The sequence below is a fragment of the Saccopteryx bilineata genome, chromosome X (genome assembly GCF_036850765.1).
Source record: "Saccopteryx bilineata isolate mSacBil1 chromosome X, mSacBil1_pri_phased_curated, whole genome shotgun sequence".
In the NCBI taxonomy this organism is placed as follows: Eukaryota; Metazoa; Chordata; class Mammalia; order Chiroptera; family Emballonuridae; genus Saccopteryx; species Saccopteryx bilineata.
The window spans coordinates 34,068,032-34,089,388 of NC_089502.1; the positions used below are offsets into that span (position 1 = coordinate 34,068,032).

The 21,357-nt window shown below is 37.2% G+C and overlaps 1 protein-coding gene across 4 annotated transcripts in view; it reads right to left on the reverse strand.

Annotated features, from left to right (window-relative positions):
* PLS3 (plastin 3) overlaps positions 1–21,357 on the reverse strand; it is a 97,024-nt gene continuing 75,667 nt past the window's right edge. For all 4 annotated transcript variants that reach the window (XM_066249478.1, XM_066249476.1, XM_066249479.1 and 1 more), the window contains 10 exons: positions 14,808–14,973; positions 12,101–12,243; positions 9,562–9,657; positions 7,902–8,097; positions 6,176–6,254; positions 4,950–5,064; positions 4,610–4,743; positions 3,582–3,705; positions 2,545–2,669; positions 1–975 (listed from right to left, as the gene is read on the reverse strand). In XM_066249478.1, the coding sequence (XP_066105575.1) occupies positions 843–975; positions 2,545–2,669; positions 3,582–3,705; positions 4,610–4,743; positions 4,950–5,064; positions 6,176–6,254; positions 7,902–8,097; positions 9,562–9,657; positions 12,101–12,243; positions 14,808–14,973 (1,311 nt within the window). In that variant the 3' untranslated portion in view covers positions 1–842. The remainder of the gene's footprint in view (positions 976–2,544; positions 2,670–3,581; positions 3,706–4,609; positions 4,744–4,949; positions 5,065–6,175; positions 6,255–7,901; positions 8,098–9,561; positions 9,658–12,100; positions 12,244–14,807; positions 14,974–21,357) is intronic.

Sequence of the window (21,357 nt, forward strand, 5' to 3'; positions counted from 1 at the left end):
TCCTCAAAAGTGTCATATTCAACAGTATTTTAAATCTAAAGAGTTTGATGATACAGGTTTTAAGACAAACAAGCAGATACTGAACCAAGTGTTTTAAGACAAAATATGTCAACTGTTTACAGTTTGGGTATGAGGGGGAAGATGCACATTTGTTTTCCTTTACCTATAATGTATGTTTTCTACTTACTTGAACACCCTTTTAAAAAAGTAGCAAAATCAGCAGTCTTATTCAATGTAATCAAAATATTCTTGAATGTACAAAAAAGGATCATGTAGAAAGAATACTGTAAAAAGATACTGATTTTAAGAATAAAAGAATATGAAAAGCTTCTGTTACGTTCTGCACAGCCAGTTACTTCCACAAATTTTCAGTATATAATGATAAGCAAAGGATATTCATAACTAAATGCCCTCTGACCACAGTTCTTAATTAAGAACTAGCATACTGGATGGAAAGCAAAATTATGGTCTAATAATAATTCATATCCAACCATCTAAGTAAGTCCCAAGAGGTGGGCATTCTAAGAGGGAAAAAGATACATAGACAGAAATAACAGAGTGATGGGAGATGTCAAGGGCAGCATCTAGAAGGAGAGTAATGATTTGGCTATGAGCACATCTCGGGTGTGCCAGACAAATCCAACTATGACTACGGGAAAGAAGAGTTGTCTTTATGAAAACTCTTTCCCGAGGGCTCTCAGGAAAAGCTAGTCTTGTTAATCAAAACTAAAAGTCCTTTAAATGATCCACAGTTCCTTAAGCCATGAACACTTCACCTGGAAATAGCTGACCTGCTAATCATGCACCTGGGAGCAAGGCTGTTTGTATTGGAATTGGTTATTTTACACTCTCTTCATCCCTCTCCCCATCAAGCATGCAAACACGGTCATGACCATCTTGGGCTTTACTTCCACAAGGTCTTCAGGTAGAGCGTACACCCTGGCTCCAATTCTTCTAGCCATTGACACTGCATACCTATTTTTTAAGAAAACAAAAATTAAGATGAAAGTCTTGTCAATCAAGCACAAAATATGAGACATCTATTTCTCTTATGTAATCATTTGGTTGGGATGTAAAGCTTATATACTGAAAGTTCAAATTGGAACAGTTTCACTTTCCATTGTTTTCTTTTTGAAGTTACTCTGAAGTGACATCAGGCTTTTAAGCTCTACTATTTGGGACTGATAATATTTATTCACTCCTTTTTTTCCAATATAAAATGAAAATTATATTGAAGCACTGATTTGATATGAAAATATATATATATATAAATAAAACCACCCAGATTGGCTGTACAATCAATACTGATATTCTCATTGAGCATATAATAAGATATAAAACTCTCATGTAATCTTAGAGATATGGGGTAGAAAATTATGCCAGGTGCAAAATTCAGGTTGCTTTAGTAGATTCTGTGAATACTTTCAAATATTCAAGGGAATGGAGGAAGTATACATGGTACATGATCAGATGGCCAGAGGAATGAACAAAAAAAGTAAACAAAGAAAGGAAAGAAAAAAAAAAAGATATATCCAGCTAGGGAAATTTGCAAGAATACACCTTAATACATGAGGCATTTCTAGGTGTTTTAGAACAGTGGTCCCCAACCTTTTTTGGGCCACGGACCGGATTAATGTCAGAAAATATTTTCATGGACCGGCCTTTAGGGTAGGACAGATAAATGTATCACGTGACCGAGACAAGCATCAAGAGTGAGTCTTAGACGGATGTAACAGGGAATCTGGTCATTTTTAAAAAACAAAACATTGTTCAGACTTAAATATAAATAAAATGGAAATAATGTAAGTTATTTATTCTTTCTCTGCGGACCAGTACCAAATGACCCACGGACCGTTATTGGTCCGTGGCCCAGGCGTTGGGGACCACTGTTTTAGAAGAGGAATCTTTATCACAGTAATGCTTCTTAGCTAGCCTATGACACCCTACTCTGGCACATTTACAGTGTATGTTAGTGAAGCTTCCACAGGGATTGCCCATGAAACCAGGGCACAGTCAAGGTCTCTGGTGAAGAAGGGAAGAGATGAGTAGGAAGCTTCCAAAGCACATTTTCAGCTGAGGGTTAAGCATCCTGCCCATTTATGGAGCAAGTTAATAAGCTCAACATATGTAGTCAGAGTGATCGATGTACAGTAAAAGAGACATCAGAGGACACTGTGTTTTTAAAAAGTGAAGCAGAAGAATACTCTTATGTAAGGCCTGATTATCCTTAGCTCATTTTCCCCTTATTGTAAGTTTGTAGCTGAGTTGCATTAAACAACAACAACATATATGTACACTACATTATTTATGTAATCCACTAAAGCAACAACTGATTAGCAACTTCTAAGTCAGGTACAATTCTAGACTCATATATTTCATGCATTTCAAAATCTCGAAGGTCATTATTATTGTTCCCATTTTACTGAGGAGGACTCTCAGGCTCAAAGAGGTTTCCCCCAGGTGACAGAGTTCTTGACTGGCAAAATCTGAATGAGAATAAAGATCTACCCGGCTCTCGCCAGGATATCATGCAGTATCCCTTACTTGGCATTATTGTGCTTGTCATCTTCTGTTAGATTGCCACTCTTAACAAGGTCATAATTTATGCAGCCTGGCTGGATGGCGTCAATTAAATCCACAACTGCCAAACTAGAGCTGATCGTCTTGTCCTAGTGTAAAAGGAGGGGAAAAAAAATCTAAGAATTTCAATATGTACAAATTTCAATATGTAAAACATGTGGTACAGACATTCCGGGTTTGATCCCTGGTCAGGGCACACATGAGAAGCGATCATCTGCTTGTCGTCCCCATCTCTTCCCCTCTCTCCCCCTTTTCTCTCTCTTCCCCTACTACAGCCAGTGGCTCGGATGGTCCGAGCATCAGCCCTGGGTGCTGAGGATAACTCGGTTAGTCTGAGTGTTGGCTCCAGACCGGGGTTGCCGGATAGATCCTGGTTGGGGCACATGTGGGAGTCTATCTCTCTATCTCCCCTCCTTTCACTTCAAAGGAACAAAAACAAAACAGAACAAAACAAAAAAAGTATGATTACAGGGGGTTCTCGGGTTACCACAGTCTCTACTACAACGTTTCAAGTTTGCAGTGCTCACTCTCATAAAAACTAAAAAAGTTGAGACGTGAGTGTTTATGCTTATGCCATTAGCATTGTACTTATGGACTACATGGGCAAACTAGTTTGGTTGTGGGCAGCAGAAGAATACGCTGTACAGTGTACAGTGTAGTATATTTATGTTCTTTTCCTTTTTCTGTGGCTTAGTTGTGTTTTTATGTTGTAGATTAGGATTTTACAACTGTGTTAGGATACGTAAGTGACTTAGGCAAAGGTGTGTTTTGACTCACACCAAAATTTGGGGTACATCACAGTTGTAGGATTGGAACTGTGTTATAACCCGAGGACCCCTGGTACTTATATAAAGTTGCCAAAACAAAAGCCCAGAGAATTAAAAGAGAATCTTGTCATGAGTCCAATGATCATTCTCACTCACAAAGAAACCAAAGGTTGTCGTTCCAAAATTACAGATACTTTCCAGCAAACGTAATGTTTACAAGTCACCCATCATCACCTTAAAACTCTGAATGGAAGTTGATTTTCCGGCTTCACTCAATGTTCTGTTCACCCAGCTTACAATGATGTCGTCATTAGCTTTCTGACCGTCTCCAAGATCTTCCAGCACATTGAGGGTATATCTAAAAGAAGAAGCAGAAGAAAAGGTCCCAATCTACTTTATGAGAAAAAAATCTAAACATTAGGAAGATGTTTTATTTTCCATTTTTTTTATTCTTTAAGTTTGAAACACTTTTAAAGATTTCATGGAAAGAGAGTCACCCTATATGGAAAAACAATTCAAGTAGAAGGGGCTTGCTCCTGATTCACCCTCTGCAGTAGTGAGTAGTGGTGGTGGTGGTGGTGGTGGTGGTGGGGCTCAACGTTCTCAGTGCTTTAATGAGCAAGCCTAACAGTTGACAGCAGGCCCAGTTTGTACTAGTCCAGTGGTAATGTCTTAAAATAAGCTATGCTTTGGCTGGTACCCAATCATAATAAATGCTTTTCAGCATTATAGTTAAGAGATCTTTTTCAAATGGATACATGCGATGTTCATAATTTTTGCTGACTATTTTTTTATTCACTGACACTAGATGAGGCTCAGGTCTATGGGTCAGGCTTCCCATGAGACAAGGAAATATTCCCAGTTCTGTTCTTCCACTTTCAAGGAGGCATCATGTCCCACAGAACACCCCATATCTATTCATTACTTAAGCTCATTTCAGGGTCTAAATACAAAAATTTCAAAGGTATAATCATTGACATGTTTGCTTAAAAATAATAGGACTAGATGCCTGGCCTGTGGTGGTGCAGTGGCTAGAGCATCGAGGTGGAATGCTGAGGCGCCAGTTAGAAACCCTGGGCTCACTGAGTCAAGGCACATACAAGAAGCAATTAATGGACTAAGTGGAGCAACTGTGAATTGATACTTCTTGCTCCCCCGCCCTTCCTCTGTAAAAATCAATAAATAAAAATCTTAAAAAAATAGGACTAGATCACAGACCTGTATTAGAGTGAAAATTAAACTGCTAAAACTGGGTGTCATACCTTCTCATCAGCTGCCAGACTAAAGCTAAAGTCAGGGTTTGGTTTCCATCATTCAGGTCCTGCCCTCCAATGCCAACCAGGGAGAATTTGGCAGGATGCTTCCCTAATTCAACAGCGTAGTTGCAGTTTTCCAGCTGCAAACACACAGAAGTAAATAGTTTAAGATTTGCATTTGTTTAATCTGTATACATGTACAATGTCTGGTGCTTAGCAAACAAAAATAAATAAGACACAGTTCCTGTCTGCAAGAAACTCAGAGTTAAGAGATTTCCAAACAAAAGAAACAAATTTAGAAGAAAAATAATCTCTAATAAAGATATGTGGCAACTTCATTATCTACCTTTTTCATGTTGGCTCCCAGTTTCGGGTATGGGGGTTTATTAACCTTACTCCAGTCAACAGGAACTTTAATTCGTTCATACAACTGTAAGATTACCAAGGCATCTTGCAGGTCACTAATGATTTAAAAATAATTTAATTAGTGCTTTCAGACAGCTTGGGTTTTGTTTTCTTAAAAACAATAACAAACACTGTCAAACAAGATATATAAAACCACAGATAATGTCCAAGACATATATTCTATCAATCTATGATGAACATAGAGCTAAGACCATCCGATTCACTTAAAACTATTTACTGAAAGAGCTTAGTGTTTTGCAAGACACTGTTCTAGAAGCTGGCACATAGGATAAAAATCCCTGGTTTTACATTAGAGTCAGAGAGCGAGACAGACAAAAGACAAGTACATGGGCAAATGGATATACTTTGGGGGTATGGATCTAAGTATTATGGGAAAAGAAGAGCTAGAGTTAGGGGTTAGAAAGTGGCAGGTGGGGGTCAACACCTGAATCAGTGTTGACCTGAGTCAGTGGTTTGAATATAGTAAGGGAATGAGGCATTAGATGTGGAAAAGAACATTCCAGGCTGAGAGAACAGAGAGCACAAAGGCCCCCAAGTATTATGGATGGTCTGCCTAAGGCAGGGGTCGGGAACCTATGGCTCATGAGCCAGATGTGGCTCTTTTGATGGCTGCATCTGGCTCACAGACAAATCTTTAAAAAAGATAATAACGATAAAAATATAAAACATTCTCACGTATTACAATCCATTCATTTCCTACCGCTCACGTTCATGGTTGCGGGTGGCTGGAGACAATCACAGCTGTCTTCCAGGACAACACCAAATTTTTATTGGATAATGCATAACGTACACGGCTCATTGTATGGCTCTCACGGAATTACAGTTTAAAATATGTGGCGTTCATGGCTCTCTCAGCCGAAAAGTTTCCCGACTCCTGGCCTAAGGTATTCACTGATCTTTGTCTCAAATTAGAGTATCTCTCACCAGAAAGACATTTATGCATTCTGTCACTTAGAGTTGATGGCAGTATAAAGAAATAATTTGTGCATTTGTGTATGTGGAAAATGATTAACAGAAGTCATGACTCAACATTTTCCAATATAAATAATCACTACAAACTAACATTTAGAAAATGTTTAGAGCTATAATTATTTGTGTAGACCCATTCGTGATTGTTACTATTTACAATACAGTAGGAAGGCTTACGCGTAGAGATGGTTTACATGGGGGTTAACACCAAGCGAGTTCATCCAGTTACGGAAGGTTCTTTCTTCACGAGTTTCTCCTATTAAGAATATTCACAAATTTTATATATTCATTAAACACTTTGAATATATGCACATAATGTCAAGCAATATATAAGATTATTTCTTCTCTACAGATCTAGAGGTTTTCTCCAATATGAGTCTCCAAGCATTCTCTCTAAATACATTTTCTCTGGACACATGCTTATTTTTAAAATTTGTTAGTTTACTTTAAAATCAAAGACTATAACCTTCTTATAACCAGTTAAGCAATTTAAACATTTAGGAACTTTTGATAATCTTTTACCCCCCTCTAATTCTTCCTTAATATCTCCCTAAGTCCCTGTACTTCAAAGTAACTGATATTATCAAGTGTAGTCTGTACATGTTTTAAAAAATTTGTTCTGGTCATACAAACCTATATTCATATTAATGTAAGTCTCCACTCTACCCATTTTTATTTTTTTATTTAAAAATTTTATTGAATTTATTGGGATGACATTGATTAATAAAATTATATAGGTTTCAGTTATACAATTCTATAAAAATCATCTGTATATTGTATAGTGTTCACTGAATTACACATGAATGCTTCCTTTATATGCATATATTAAAGCAACAAATTACTTGAAACTTCAAAAGCATAAAATTTACAAATTACATAGTAACGCCAATGGATTTTCAACAACTACTATTTATACTTGTTAATTTTTAAATACTACATTTCATACATAAATAGCCTGGAAAAGGTAAACTGCCTTCCCCAAACTTAAATAATTACCATACATTATTATTCTTTTTTTAGTAAGTGGGTGTGAAAAGAACAGGGAGCTAGTTCTAGTTAGTCTGACTGTGGAAGAACGAAACATAAATATTGTCAAGTTATAGGTCAAATTTTATGCAGATGTGCACTTTTCTGGAGGGTTAAAAAGTGATCTAACTCTAAAATATTAAAATAAGATACTGGTTTACTAAGGGGACTTAAACTGAGTGGTCTTAGATTACTTTACTTTAAAACAGGGGTCCCCAAACTGTGGCTCCCTGAGGCCATTTATCCGGCCCCCCGCCGCACTTCTGGAAGGGGCACCTCTTTCATTGGTGGTCAGTTGAGAGGAGCACAGGATGCATCCGCAAAGCGCAGCATGGCTCACGTACAGTAGTACTACTTCCAGTGACATGGGATGCACGCGTAAAGGCTATGGAAGCCGTCATATCACTTGTTTCGGCTAGCAGTGACAAATATGGAACCGGACATTGACCATCTCATTAGCCAAAAGCAGGCCCCATAGTTCCTATTGAAACATTGGTCAGTTTGTTGATTTAAATTTACTTGTTATTTTAAATATTGTATTTGTTCCCATTTTGTTTTTTTACTTTAAAATAAGATATGTGCAGTGTACATAGGGATTTGTTCAGTTTTTTTTATAGTCCAGCCCTCCAACAGTCTGAGGGACAGTGAACTGGCCCACTGTGTAAAACGTTGGGGACCCCTGCTTTAAAAGTTCCCTTGTATCATCCGTTTCTGTTAGCTGTCATTTTTTACTTAGTCCTTGAGTCTACTTCTAGCACATGTTTACTAAGGAAAAGTAGATAAGGAAATTTAGTAAGTCAAGATTATGAAGTCATCGTGGCTTGAATATTTCTGCTCTGCAGCTCCACTAATTAGAATTTGAAAAACTTTTAGTTACCTTCTAATAGAGTCCAGTCAATATCCTGGTTCTCTGGTTTAGTTAGTGCTGGATACTTATTAAACAGGTTAGCCACAAAAGCTAAATTCAGTTTGGGGTTTCCACTGACAACATCAGCAGGGGTAACAAACTGTCTGCAACCTAATTTGTCTGCTTGTTGAAGCATACTCTCGGCTCTCTTCAAATCATCTGTTTCCTGTTGAAGTAAAAGAAGACATTTTAAGAGGACATACCAAAAATATAGAAATGTTTCCTTACGATATGATTCTTCTTTTTCGTAGACAACATACGGTACTTATTACAAAATTGTTTTGAATGAAAAAAAAAAAAAGTTGGCTGTTCTCCATTTGCAGTACCTTTGAAGATACCCTAGATGGCACCAGATCACATATTTAAAGACAGGTACATTAGACTCAACATGGATTACATCTCCCATGCTAAACCCAAGAAAAAGTTAAAACTGTTCATTCAGATTTTAAAATTAAGTCCTAAAGAAGGTGTAGGGCTAAAAGATGAAAGACACTGAAAAAGCAAGCGGAAAGTGTGAACAAAGGCTCCGAGATATCTAGAATGAGTGTTTGGTGGGTACAGACTAGGGGGAAGTAACACTGGCTGGGAGAGAAGGAGGGGCCTTTAAATTCTAAGCAGGACATTTCAGACTGAACTCTAGAATCAATGGGGAGTCCTAGAAGGATTCCAGAGGGTGGAGACAGAGAAAGATCAATCAGGGAGGACTGACTGAAGAACTTTTTCAGAATCAAAAACCATTAGTAGTATAGTGCTGCCATTTACCCAGGCACCCTTCTTCCTTAGTGCACAGGATGGTGTCTCATCTGTACCAAGAATGGCCTGAGCCTAAGAGTTTCATATTTAACATATAGACAGAAATATAAGCGATCAAGTTAGTCACAAATTCTTTTCTTGTAAAGGCAGTATAAATGGTTTAGCCAGTATAATCTACTCAATCCTATTGCATAATAGGCTAGAAATGTGGATTTTTAAGATTAGAAGAATGCATTCCATATCTAATAGGTATAAAGTATGACAGGAGCCTAGAAACTTGACACTAAACAGTCTAGCCCAACTCCCTACTTTGTGGATGAACAAAGTGAGATCCGGTTTTGGGAAGAAAGTTGTTCCAGATCATTGAATCATTGAATAAATTAACAATGTAACCAAGAACATGGCTCATGACTGTAATTCCCCAAAATGTATTTCATGGATCAGGAGTTTGGAAACATATTCTCAACACAGGAGTAATATATATATATATATATACACACACACACACACACACACATACACACACACACACATACACACACACAAATATGAAGTTATTAAATCTATCACTGTGGTTGTGATCCAAATATTCAGGAAAGGTCAGTACTTATTCTCTAATATTTGCTTTGAATATTTTATGCCATCCATTATAAACCAATACCATCATAATTATGTATCTCACTAATAAAGTCTTGAAATAAATCAAAGCTAGTCTTTCTGCCTCTGAATGACAAGTACAGCAATTTAAAAATAATTTAAAAATAATACTTAAAACTGTCAATACCACTACATATAATTATAAACATTCTTGTATTTATAAAAAAATTGACAATAATTTTGTACGATGGTAAAATGAAAAAGAAACATCTCTACTTACATTGAAACCTGACATGTTAATATCTATCCGTGGTTCACCTTCTTTTTGTCCTTTTGGTGCAATTTGATTGAGAATATGGAAATAGGCTTTGGAATCCTACAAATGAATTGAAAATGTCAGTGAGATCACATTTACAAAGAATGAATGTATCCTACTGTCCCGTGTTTGGGAGGATATTTGTACTGAATTTTATGAGAATATATGGCACAACTCTCTGTCTTCTAGTTTAACAGATCTTTTCCCCAGAAAAGTTCATCTGTCTGGTCTTATGTCTGCCTTGAAAGTGGATGAACTGGATCTTGTCATAATTTTAAAATTTATTGAAGTCGTCAATAAAGAATGCTAGTAAGTACATAACTAGTTTTGTACCTTCACTGAATTACTGAAGTCAATAAGCTTGGTAGATAAAACAAGCAAGAAAAATCAGAGGGAAAGTAGAAATCCAGGAAGCATAGGGAAAGAGAAAATAAACAGGTTATATCGTTACAAAGTACAATACACACCATATCCTATGGAGAAGAGATTAGCTGTGTTAAAGATATCCTTAATTGTAAATTTAAATGGAAACATTTTAAAAATAAGTTCAGCGGGAGAAAGAACATTTAACCCTTTATAATCTGAATATACGTAACCAAAACCAAGTCTGTTTTGAGCTCTTCAATTCTTGCACTTGAACTTTTACTTGAAATCCCCCTTCCTAATACTAAGTGGCACTGCTCATAATGGAGACGGGCTGGGTGACTTTAGGCTGTGTGGACATTCCACAGAACACAGCTTGAAAATCATTATACTAGTGTAAACACTTAATAGGAGTCTTCAACATACATATCAAGTAAAATTCTCCCTCTCTGGAATACCAGAGGACAGGAATTGCTGTCGCAATGACTTAATCTTGCTACATCGGAAGACTGCCTTCTCAGCCACGATAGTTTGCTATTACTGGGCCTTGACGGTCCAGACAGGCTACGAAGGAATGTTTCTCAGTAAACTCTGCAGATTTTGTGCATCCTGATCCCTTGGGATGTTGTTTAAATGCTGAGTATGGGATCCAAGCCCATACCTACAAACTATGATGATTCTTTGGGAGCTACCCAGAAAGCTGCATCTTAAATAAGCTACCCAAGTGGTTTTGATGCCCAGTACTCTAAATTATTCTAAGTATGGGTAAAATCAGGTGCATGAAGGCCATTTTCAAGTAATTCATGAAATGCAAACCCAGATCCTACCATTAGTGGGCACAGGATTCTCCTCGTTCTAATAGTGCATGACAGTTGTGACAGTGCTGTGGTTTACAACTACTTACTAAAAGTGCAGAAAGAATACAAAACCTAATCCTATATATTTGAGAAAAACAGGTAAAGAACAGACCCAGTAGAGTCTGTACTTACTACATTCCATTCTGCAGGTAAAAATTTGAACTTGAATATGAATATTTTAGAAATTTCTTTTCACATTACTGAACAATTTGTTGCCGTTTAAAAACGTTCACGGCAGGCTTCATTTAAAAATAAGACTTGCTTTTGTACATTTAAGATACATCCCAGAATATGCAATGCACTTATGAATGGTTTTCAGGAAAACAGCTAATGCATAAAACAAAATATGCTGGGCCAAACATGGTGTGCAAGTTCAAAGAAGGGGTGAGGGCAACCAGTCTGATATTTTGGGGCTAGCCATAATTTTCACTGATGAAATCAGTAGTGCAAATATTCCACTGAACAAATTGATATGATCACAGCCTATTGTTTTCATAGGCCTGTTGGTCAGTGACATCTGGTAAAGATCCCTGAGTTTGTTCCCTGTCCCAACATCTGGATTTGGTAGAGAGTGCAGTCAGTTAATGAGAACTCCATGATATTTGCTATGACAATTTTGGCCCTCTCTCCTTGAAAAGCCAAGGGCACCATGTGGTAGATGAATGCTACCAATGTCTCCTTCCCTTGCTGGTTTTCCCTGCTGCTCATGGTGAGCAGTGAACTCCAGAATTCTATTTAATATAAGGAATGTTTATGGTTTTTTTATGTGCTAAATGTTGTGTCAAAGATGAATGTAGTAGGGGGGCACTGGGGCTGGGGCTGAGGTAGGAGACACAGACATATATAAGGGCTCATCAGTACCCTCAAGACCTCAGTGTCTAAAGGGAGGAGCACATGACAGGAGAGGGGGAAAAACGGAAGGGGAATCTTGAGGCCCTCTCTCTCTTCTCGGTCTTTACTAAAAGGTACACCAAGGCCTGGGAAAGACAGTTAGGAATAGAGTAGTCATGGCCCATTCCTTAATATTCCATGTTTAATAGTAAGCAGAATATAAAATGCTAGGACTGTAATACTCTTAACCCTTTTCCACAAAATGCAAGCTAGACTTGGTGCTCACGCACCTCACTTGGCTCCACTTCTCTACTGAAATCTACCACTGGGGCCAAGAAGCAACAAGTCTTGGTGATAAACTGGTAAGATTTTCCTTCTGTTAAGCTTGGATGAAATCTCTTTAGTCATTACATTTCCCACAGTGGTATGGCTCTTTGCACAGTTGCATTTACCTTGATGTCGGCACTAAAGTTATTGATTTTTTGCCACCCCGAGTTTTCCAAATGAAAGTTTGCCCATCTAAGCAGAAGCTCTTCTGGAGACAATTTCATAAGCTCCTCCAAAGTCTCACCATCTCGAAGTAAAGCAGCCAAGGCTGTAAGAAAACAAACAGATCTATGACCAGTGCATGATATGAAAATGGTCACTGCAAATATATTCAGTCTTTTGACACTGTCAAATAATACAGGTGTATAACTTGACACTATACTTAAATATGTGACACTATACTCAAATATGTAACTTGACATATACTTAAATAATTTTCACATTATTTCACATATGTATATAAATACACTCTAAATCAATGGAGTGTATGCCTGAAACTATTATCATATTGTATGCCAACTGTAATTTAAAAATAAAAAAATGATTTAAAAGAAAAAAAAAGATTAAATAAATAAATAATAGAGGCACAAAACCCAGCATGACCTATTTCTTGTTATTCAGGTACTCATAGTCTAATAAAAGACAAATGTATAGGTAGGTAATTATAAGATGATACAGATATAGACATTGTCTTATGAGAATACACAATATACAATATTACAATTTCCCCACCTTTTCCTTAATTAATTTATTTATTTATTGATTTCAGCAAGAGAGGAAGGAGAGAGAGACAGGAACATTGATTGATCTGTTCCCGTATGTGCCCTGACCAGGGATCGAACCGGCAACCTCTGTGCTTTAGGAGGACGCTCTAACCATCTGAGCGATCTGGCCAGGGCTTTCCCACCTTTTTTATTCTTCACATTCCAAATACCAAATAAATTATAGCTTTTAAGGTGAGCATTTTCACATTATTTCACATATGTATATAAATTGTCCTTGTTTAATAATATTAAAATCACAGATTTAGGGGCCGATGTTTAAAACAGTGGAGACTTTTACTTAACATTTAAAGGAACATAGAAAAATTATGGTATTTACAATGAAGTATAATTAATTAATTCCTGAAGGGTTAAACCTGTTTATAATGGAATATAATTCAACTTTATATTTTCTATAGTATCTAACATGTAAAGGCTGCTTCACAGCTTTTATTTAATTGAATGTGGAAGAAACAGAGGAGTGTTTTTTGGTAAATATTTTTACAAAAAATATGTAGAGCTTGAATGCTTCCATGGAACAGTGATTTTCAGCCTTTTCAACTTATGGGACATAGAAACTAATCGCTAAAGTTCTGTGGCACACCAAAAATATAGTTTTGTTGATGTGACAAAAAGAATAGGGATAATATTGATTCATTCACATAGTATGGCTATTGTTGTGTTGGCTGTTGTCATTTTGTTATTTGACTATTTAAGGGAAAAGAGGTCACTGCCCCTGATTAAATAGTCAGGTATTGCATGTTTTAAAAATTCTGTGGCACATCAGTTGAAAATTGCTGGCATAGAGAACTGTCTAAATTTAAGCATTGTTTTGTGAAGAAGTTGTGCAATCTTTATGCATAAAATATAATTGAGTTATGTTGATTTATATTAAACGAGATTGGAAGTGCCTGATTTCTGAAGAGATCTAAGTAATACTTATATCAGGCAAATTTTATCTTTCACAGATTCAGCTTCATGACATTTCATTTTGGCACTGAGAGATTTAAGCAACGAGAGAGATGGCATGATCATTTGTATAGAACCTTCTTTCTGCTCCCTACTCTGCCAAGTCAAAAGCTAGAAAGGATCAAACAGACTGATACCTATACACCTAAGACCCTGTCACAGATAAATCATTTGACTTATGACATGAGCTAGTGTAATTTTATTTTGTTGTCTTTTTTTTTCTCTTTCTAATGGACTTCAACTCCTTTAACAAGACCAACACCACTGTGAAGAAGGCCGGCACTTAGAAAAACTGTATTTGTTCAAATATAGGTAACTATGAGAGGATTGAAAGTTTAATTGTAATAAATTCTTGAAATGCAGAATCTTGGAATGGATAAAATTGTATAAAACAAGACTCCTGACAGATGTTATGAGACCTTGAAATACTGAGAACCCCAAATATATATTCTTTTCCAAAAAGTAACTGAGGATAGGAATGGTGATATCTGGAATAAAATATGAGTATTTGCAGTGGTGCTTACTATTTTTAAACTTTATAGGGAAGGATAATGTAGTACTTCTTAGGTTCCCATGACAATTGTATTGCATATGCTTATACATTCTACAAATTCATGATGTGTTCTAAAAACCTATGCTAGAAGAAGGATGTTTCTGCTGGTTTAGGAAATATGAGACCATCGAAGGCAGATTAGAATATTTTTAAGAGGTCTAAATTTATAATAAAATATAAAAGGAATTATAAATAATAGGAGATGGCGCACAGTGGTAGTGCTCTAGGTGGTGAAGGGGTGGGGTTTGTGTGCGCAAAGCAGAAAAGATTAGATATCAAGTTTGAGGACTTTGGGAAAATTCCTTAAACTCTCTGTGTTTTTGTGTCTTTACTGCAAAATGAATTCTCAAGTGTCAGACAAATGTTAATTACTACTAAAGAAGAAAGTTATAATTAGGCTGTTTTCCTGAATAACAGTATAGCATTACCTTATGTTAATTCTAGTTATCATCTAATCACCTCAATTAAGTGAAAGTATGACATTCTGCATGACTAGAAAAAAAAATAAAACAATAAACAATTTTCAAAATAACGACTGTGTCCCATTACCTTCATTCCTGCTCAATTCAATGTCAGCGAACAGACCAATCTTAATGATCTGCCAGAGCAGTCCCAAAACCAGATGAGGTTTCCCGGCCCGCAAATCCTCTGCACCGATGTTCACAACGTGACACCCAATAGCAGAAGCGGAGTTCAGCGCCAAGTTCAAGTTTTCCTGCAAGACAGCCAATTTACATACTTGCTTTTTGACCTTTCCATTTTTTAGGAGTCTACTTCTCCTTTCACTGAAAATAATACTTAACGAGAAAATTAAAACCTGGTACAAGTTTCAGCCACACATGATCCACAGAAAACAAATTCCAGACATGGGTATTAAAAGCATAGTTAAAACAAATCTCAGCCTTATTGCTACTGTCTTTTCCAGAACTCCTCGGGAAGTTAACTTGGTATTTTTATTTGGTCACTAAAAGGAAAGGCTGAGTGACCTGAGTAAGTATATCCATGTAGGTTGTTATATTACTAAAAATTTCTAATGAGAGGTCTATTGCATAAAGCTGAAACAGTTCTAGAAATTTCCAATCTCCACATCCTAAAAGGTGTTCTTGCCTGAGGAAATTTTGCTAACAGTCTAATACCCACTTAATGAAAAGAAAAATGTTCCATTTTTAAAATATGCTAATTAACAGCTTAAACGGAGGACGTGGCAAAAGTAGGTTTACAGTTGTAAAACCCAGTTTATTCTTATATTATTATTTAATAATTGTATTATTTTCCATACAAATAACTGTAAACCTACTTACCACACCCTGTATGTTTGCTTCTTTCTGCATGTTTGAACCATATATGTAACGAAAATAATATAGGGCTTTGGAATTAGATCTGGATTTCAAGTTCAGTTCCATCATTAATCTTGGGCAAGCTCAGAAACTTTCTGAGTCCCAGCCATCTTCCCTGTAAAATTTGGGTAACAATCCGAAACTCAAAGTTGTTGTAAGAATTATATGAGAGGAGTGACGTCACGGAAATGGCGCCGTGAGAAGCGCGTCCGACAGCTCTCTGCTAAATCACAACAAATTTATCAACTAGAAACAGAAAAATTTATCCTCGGAGCATTCCGGAGTTCCACACAAACTGAAAGCAAAAGGACTGTTATCACTTGAATCTGAGAGACGAGGGTGTGGAGGAAGCTACCGCAGCAGCGACGCTCATTCAAGCCGCGAGGGAGTGCGCCTGCGGTGAGTCAGCCCATATACTTGGGAACCGCGAGCCACCGCCAGCGGCCGCCACGAACCGCCACCGCGAGCGGCCGCCACGAGCCACTGCGCGCGCCCATCCGGTTGAGCACCGCTGACGTTCCCAGCGGCCCGCACACTGCGAGTGGGGGTCGCCGGACACCGGTGCCCGGAGCGCCCCATTCGCGCGCGTGCCTTGGGCATTCCACGCGCCCAGGGCGCCCTGCTGGCCCGCACACCCAGGGGGCTCCATTATCCTGTGCCTGGTGCGGTCCAGCCGCCAGCGGCGGGGCGAGCGGGAGAGGCTTGGGAGATTCTCTCCGTGGGCGGGGCACCTCACCCAGCCATTCAAGCTAACAATCAAGCGTTGGGGGAGGGGCGCACGCAGGCAGCCTAAAATAACTTCGGAAGCACAGCTGCGACCCAATCACTGAAATTAGCTTAACCCATAAAATCGGCGCACCCTCGGTTCTAATTGATAAGATCTCTCTCAGTTCAGCGATCCAAGACAAGAGGCGTGATATTTTTTAGTGCCTCTCGCTAAAGGGGCGGGGGCAACTTCTGATTGATAGAGCCTCCATATTCAGGGATAAACGCTAACAAGAAGGACTTGGCAGATAATAAGGACTATACTACACTAGTCGTAAGCAGAGACTAGTGCCTCTTCTTCCCTGCAAAAACAGGCTACAAAGTGTGGAAAGCCTGGGTTGAGAGGTCCAACTAAATGATAGGCGCTGAACAGTCACCTTGACAACAATTGACTCCCACCCCCGCCTGATTACACTGGAGGCCCTGACTCTCAGAGCCTTTCCCAAAGCCTTGCACTGAGTGGGGATAGAGTGGGGATTTCCCAGCTCTTTGAGCCTCTTACTCCCCAGGCAGAAGCAGTTGCAGCCTTATAGCTGGATCACCAGGCTGCTAATTCAGAAAGGGGGCACTAGGAGAGAGAATCTAGGAAAGCAAACTCTCTTATCGTTGGACCCTGCAAACGCCAACAAGCCTTTACTTCCAGCAAGACTAAAGCCAATTATATGACATTGCTATAGAATCCCATCAACTGCAAATCCCTACCTAAGAGTGACACAGGGGCAGAGCCTGGGGTACAGAGTCACCGACTAGGAAGAGGGAGAGAAAAGAAAAAGGAAGAAGTTAACCTCTCAAAATCAAGAAAAACCCACAGACTTTACAACTTGATCCACTAATTTTTTTTTTTGTTGTTGTTGTTGTTTGTTTCTTCTATCTTTTTGCCTTTATTTCCTCCACCTCGGTCCTTCTATTCTCTGCCCATCTTATGCTTCCCCTTTCTTGAACTACACTACCCATGAGTGTTGCATTTTATTTTTCTTCTTCATCCTCACCCTCCTTTAAGGTTATACTCCAAAACACTTAACTCTCACTCTCTCCTCTTTTGTTTTTTTTTTGTTATTTTTTTGTCTTGCTTTATTTTGTTTTTTTCTCCTCCTATTTTATTTCTTCCTTCATTTTTCTCTTTTTCTTATTTTTTCCTTTCTATTCGTTTTTTCTTTTCTCATTTTACTTTCCTCCCATATAATCCTCAATCACGAACAAATTAGTTAATTTGGGACTCAAGGCTTTTTTTTGGCTTTATTTCTCTTTTTTGCTTTTGTTTTTATTTTTTTTCTCTTGTTTGTTTATTTTTGTGGCATTTTGGGTCCTCCCAACCCAAGGTCTCCATTGTATTTAGTCTTCGCTCCACTTAATACAACAGATTTTTACTTATTATTTTTATTTTTTCTTCTTTATTATTCTTTTTTGGTCCTTTTTTCTGATTCCCTCTTATCCCTCTCATTATATCTCTTAGTTGACCATCACTTACAAGCAAATCATCTTATGCTTGTCTAAGATTTTCTTCCTTTTTTTTTTTTTTTTGCATTCAGTAGGTCCCTACTCCCTTTTTTTTGCCCCTTGAACTCCTCACCCCAAATCAGGCCCTCCATTATAGGCATGATATTTCCCTGAGGAGGGGAGAGGAGGGAAAGAGAAGAGAGAAAAAAAGGGGGAAATAATAAATTATTACTGTTTTTTTGTGGGGTGTTTTACCCTTTAATTTTTTTTCTTTTTACTCTTTATTAATTCTAATTACTGCTATCAATAAGACCACCTTCAGATGCCGATAAGAAAGAGGAAATAGAATATTATGGATACAAAAGAAAGAGAGGTAACACAAATAGATGTGGAAAAATCTATGGAGAAAAGACTTAACATATTGGAAGCCTTGGAGCTAAATGACAGAGAATTTAAAATAGAAATCTTAAAAATACTCAGAGATATACAAGAAAACACAGAAAGGCAATATAGGGAGATCAGAAAACAACTCAATGAACACAAAGAATATATTACCAAGGAAATTGAAACTATAAAAACAAATCAAACAGAAATGAAAAACTCAATTCACGAGCTGAAAAACGAGGTAACAAGCTTAGCTAACAGAACAGCCCAGATTGAAGATAGGATTAGTGAAATAGAAGACAAACAACTTGAGGCACAACAGAGAGAAGATGAAAGAGACTCAAAAATAATAAAAAATGAGAAAGCCCTACAGGAATTGTCTGACTCCATCAGAAAGAATAACATAAGAATAATAGGTATATCAGAGGGAGAAGAGAAAGAAAATGGAATGGAGAATATACTCAAACAAATAATAGACGAGAACTTCCCAAGCCTGTGGAAGGAACTAAAGCCTCAAATTCAAGAAGCAAACAGAACACCAAGTTTTCTTAACCCCAACAAACCCACTCCAAGGCACATCATAATAAAGATGACACAAAACAATGACAAAGAAAAAATTCTCAAGGCAGCCAGGGAAAAGAAGAGTACAACATATAAAGGAAGGCCTATTAGATTATCATCAGATTTCTCAGCAGAAACTCTACAAGCTAGAAGAGAGTGGACCCCAATATTTAAAGCCCTGAAAGAGAGGAACTTTCAGCCAAGAATACTATACCCATCAAAGCTATCCTTCAAGTATGAAGGAGATATAAAAACATTCACAAATACAGAAAAGATGAGAGAATTTATCAACAGAAAGCCCCCACTCCAGGAAATACTAAGGGGGGTTTTCCAACCAGATTCAAAGAACAAAAGAAAACAACACCACAAGTAACAGCTCCACCAAGAACACAATAAAACCAAACTTAAACTGTGACAACAAAGGAAAAAAAGGGGGGAGAGGATGGAGATTAACAGTAGCAAAGGATGATGAAGTACAGAAATACTTATAAGATAGGGTACTACAATGAATATGGTAGGTACCCTTTTCATTACTTAATGGTAACCACCCTTAAAAAAACCACCACAAAAACACTTGACTTAAAAAAGGTAGCAACAGAGGAAAGAAGTATGGAACACAAACAAACAAAAACAAATGATAGAAAAACAAAAGAGAAGAATCAAACTAGATACAAAACTAACAGAAAGCAATTTATAAAATGGCAGTAGGGAACCCACAAGTGTCAATAATTACACTAAATGTAAATGGATTAAACTTACCAATAAAAAGACACAGAGTAGCAGAATGGATTAAAAAAGAAAATCCAACTATATGCTGCCTACAAGAAACACATCTAAGCAACAAGGATAAAAACAAATTCAAAGTGAAAGGCTGGAAAACAATACTCCAAGCAAACAACACCCAAAAAAAAGCAGGTGTAGCAATACTCATATCTAATAATGCTGACTACAAGACAGAAAAAGTACTCAGAGACAAAAATGGTCATTTCATAATGATTAAGGGGAAGTTGAATCAAGAAGACATAACAATCCTTAATATATATGCACCAAACCAAGGAGCACCAAAATATATAAGACAGCTACTTATTGACCTTAAAACAAAAACTGACAAAAATACAATCATACTTGGAGACCTCAATACACCGCTGACGGCTCTAGATCGGTCATCCAAACAGAGAATCAATAAAGATATAGTGGCCTTAAACGAAATACTAGAACACCTGGATATGATAGACATCTACAGGACACTTCATCCCAAAGCGACAGAGTATACATTTTTCTCTAGTGTACATGGATCATTCTCAAGAATTGACCATATGTTGGGCCACAAAGACAATATCAGCAAATTTAGAAAAATTGAAATTGTACCAAGCATATTTTCTGATCATAAAGCCTTGAAACTAGAATTCAACTGCAAAAAAGAGGGGGGAAAACCCACAAAAATGTGGAAACTAAACAACATACTTCTAAAAAATGAATGGGTCAAAGAAGAAATAAGCACAGAAATCAAAAGATATATACAGACAAATGAAAATGAAAATACGACATAACAGAATCTCTGGGATGCAGCAAAAGCAGTAATAAGAGGAAAGTTCATATCACTTCAGGCCTATACGAACAAACAAGAGAGAGCCGAAGTAAACCACTTAACTTTACACCTTAAGGAACTAGAAAAAGAAGAACAAAGACAACCCAAAACCAGCCGAAGAAAGGAGATAATAAAAATCAGAGCAGAAATAAATGAAATAGAGAACAGAAAAACTATAGAAAAAATCAATAAAACAAGGAGCTGGTTCTTTGAAAAGATCAACAAAATTGACAAACCCTTGGCAAGACTCACCAAGGAAAAAAGACACAGGACTCAAATAAATAAAATCCAAAATGAAAGAGGAGAGATCACCACAGACATCATAGAAACACAAAGAATTATTGTAGAATACTATGAAAAATTATATGCCACCAAATACAACAATCTAGAAGAAATGGATAAATTCCTAGAACAATACAACCTTCCTAGACTGAATCATGAAGAAGCAGAAAGCCTAAACAGACCAATCAGCAGGGAGGAAATAGAAAAAACTATTAAAAATCTCCCCAAAAATAAAAGTCCAGGCCCAGACGGTTATACTAGTGAATTCTATCAAACATTCAAAGAAGACTTGGTTCCTATTCTACTCAAAGTCTTCCAAAAAATTGAAGAAGAAGCAATACTTCCAAACACATTTTATGAGGCCAACATAACCCTCATACCAAAACCTGGCAAGGATGGCACAAAGAAAGAAAACTACAGACCAATATCTCTAATGAATACAGATGCTAAAATACTAAACAAAATACTGGCAAACCGAATACAACAACATATTAAAAAAATAATACATCATGATCAAGTGGGATTCATCCCAGAATCTCAAGGATGGTTCAACATACGCAAAACGGTTAACGTAATACACCATATCAACAAAACAAAGAACAAAAACCACATGATCTTATCAACAGATGCAGAAAAGGCTTTTGATAAAATACAACACAATTTTATGTTTAAGACTCTCAACAAAATGGGTATAGAAGGAAAATATCTCAACATGATAAAGGCCATATATGATAAACCATCAGCC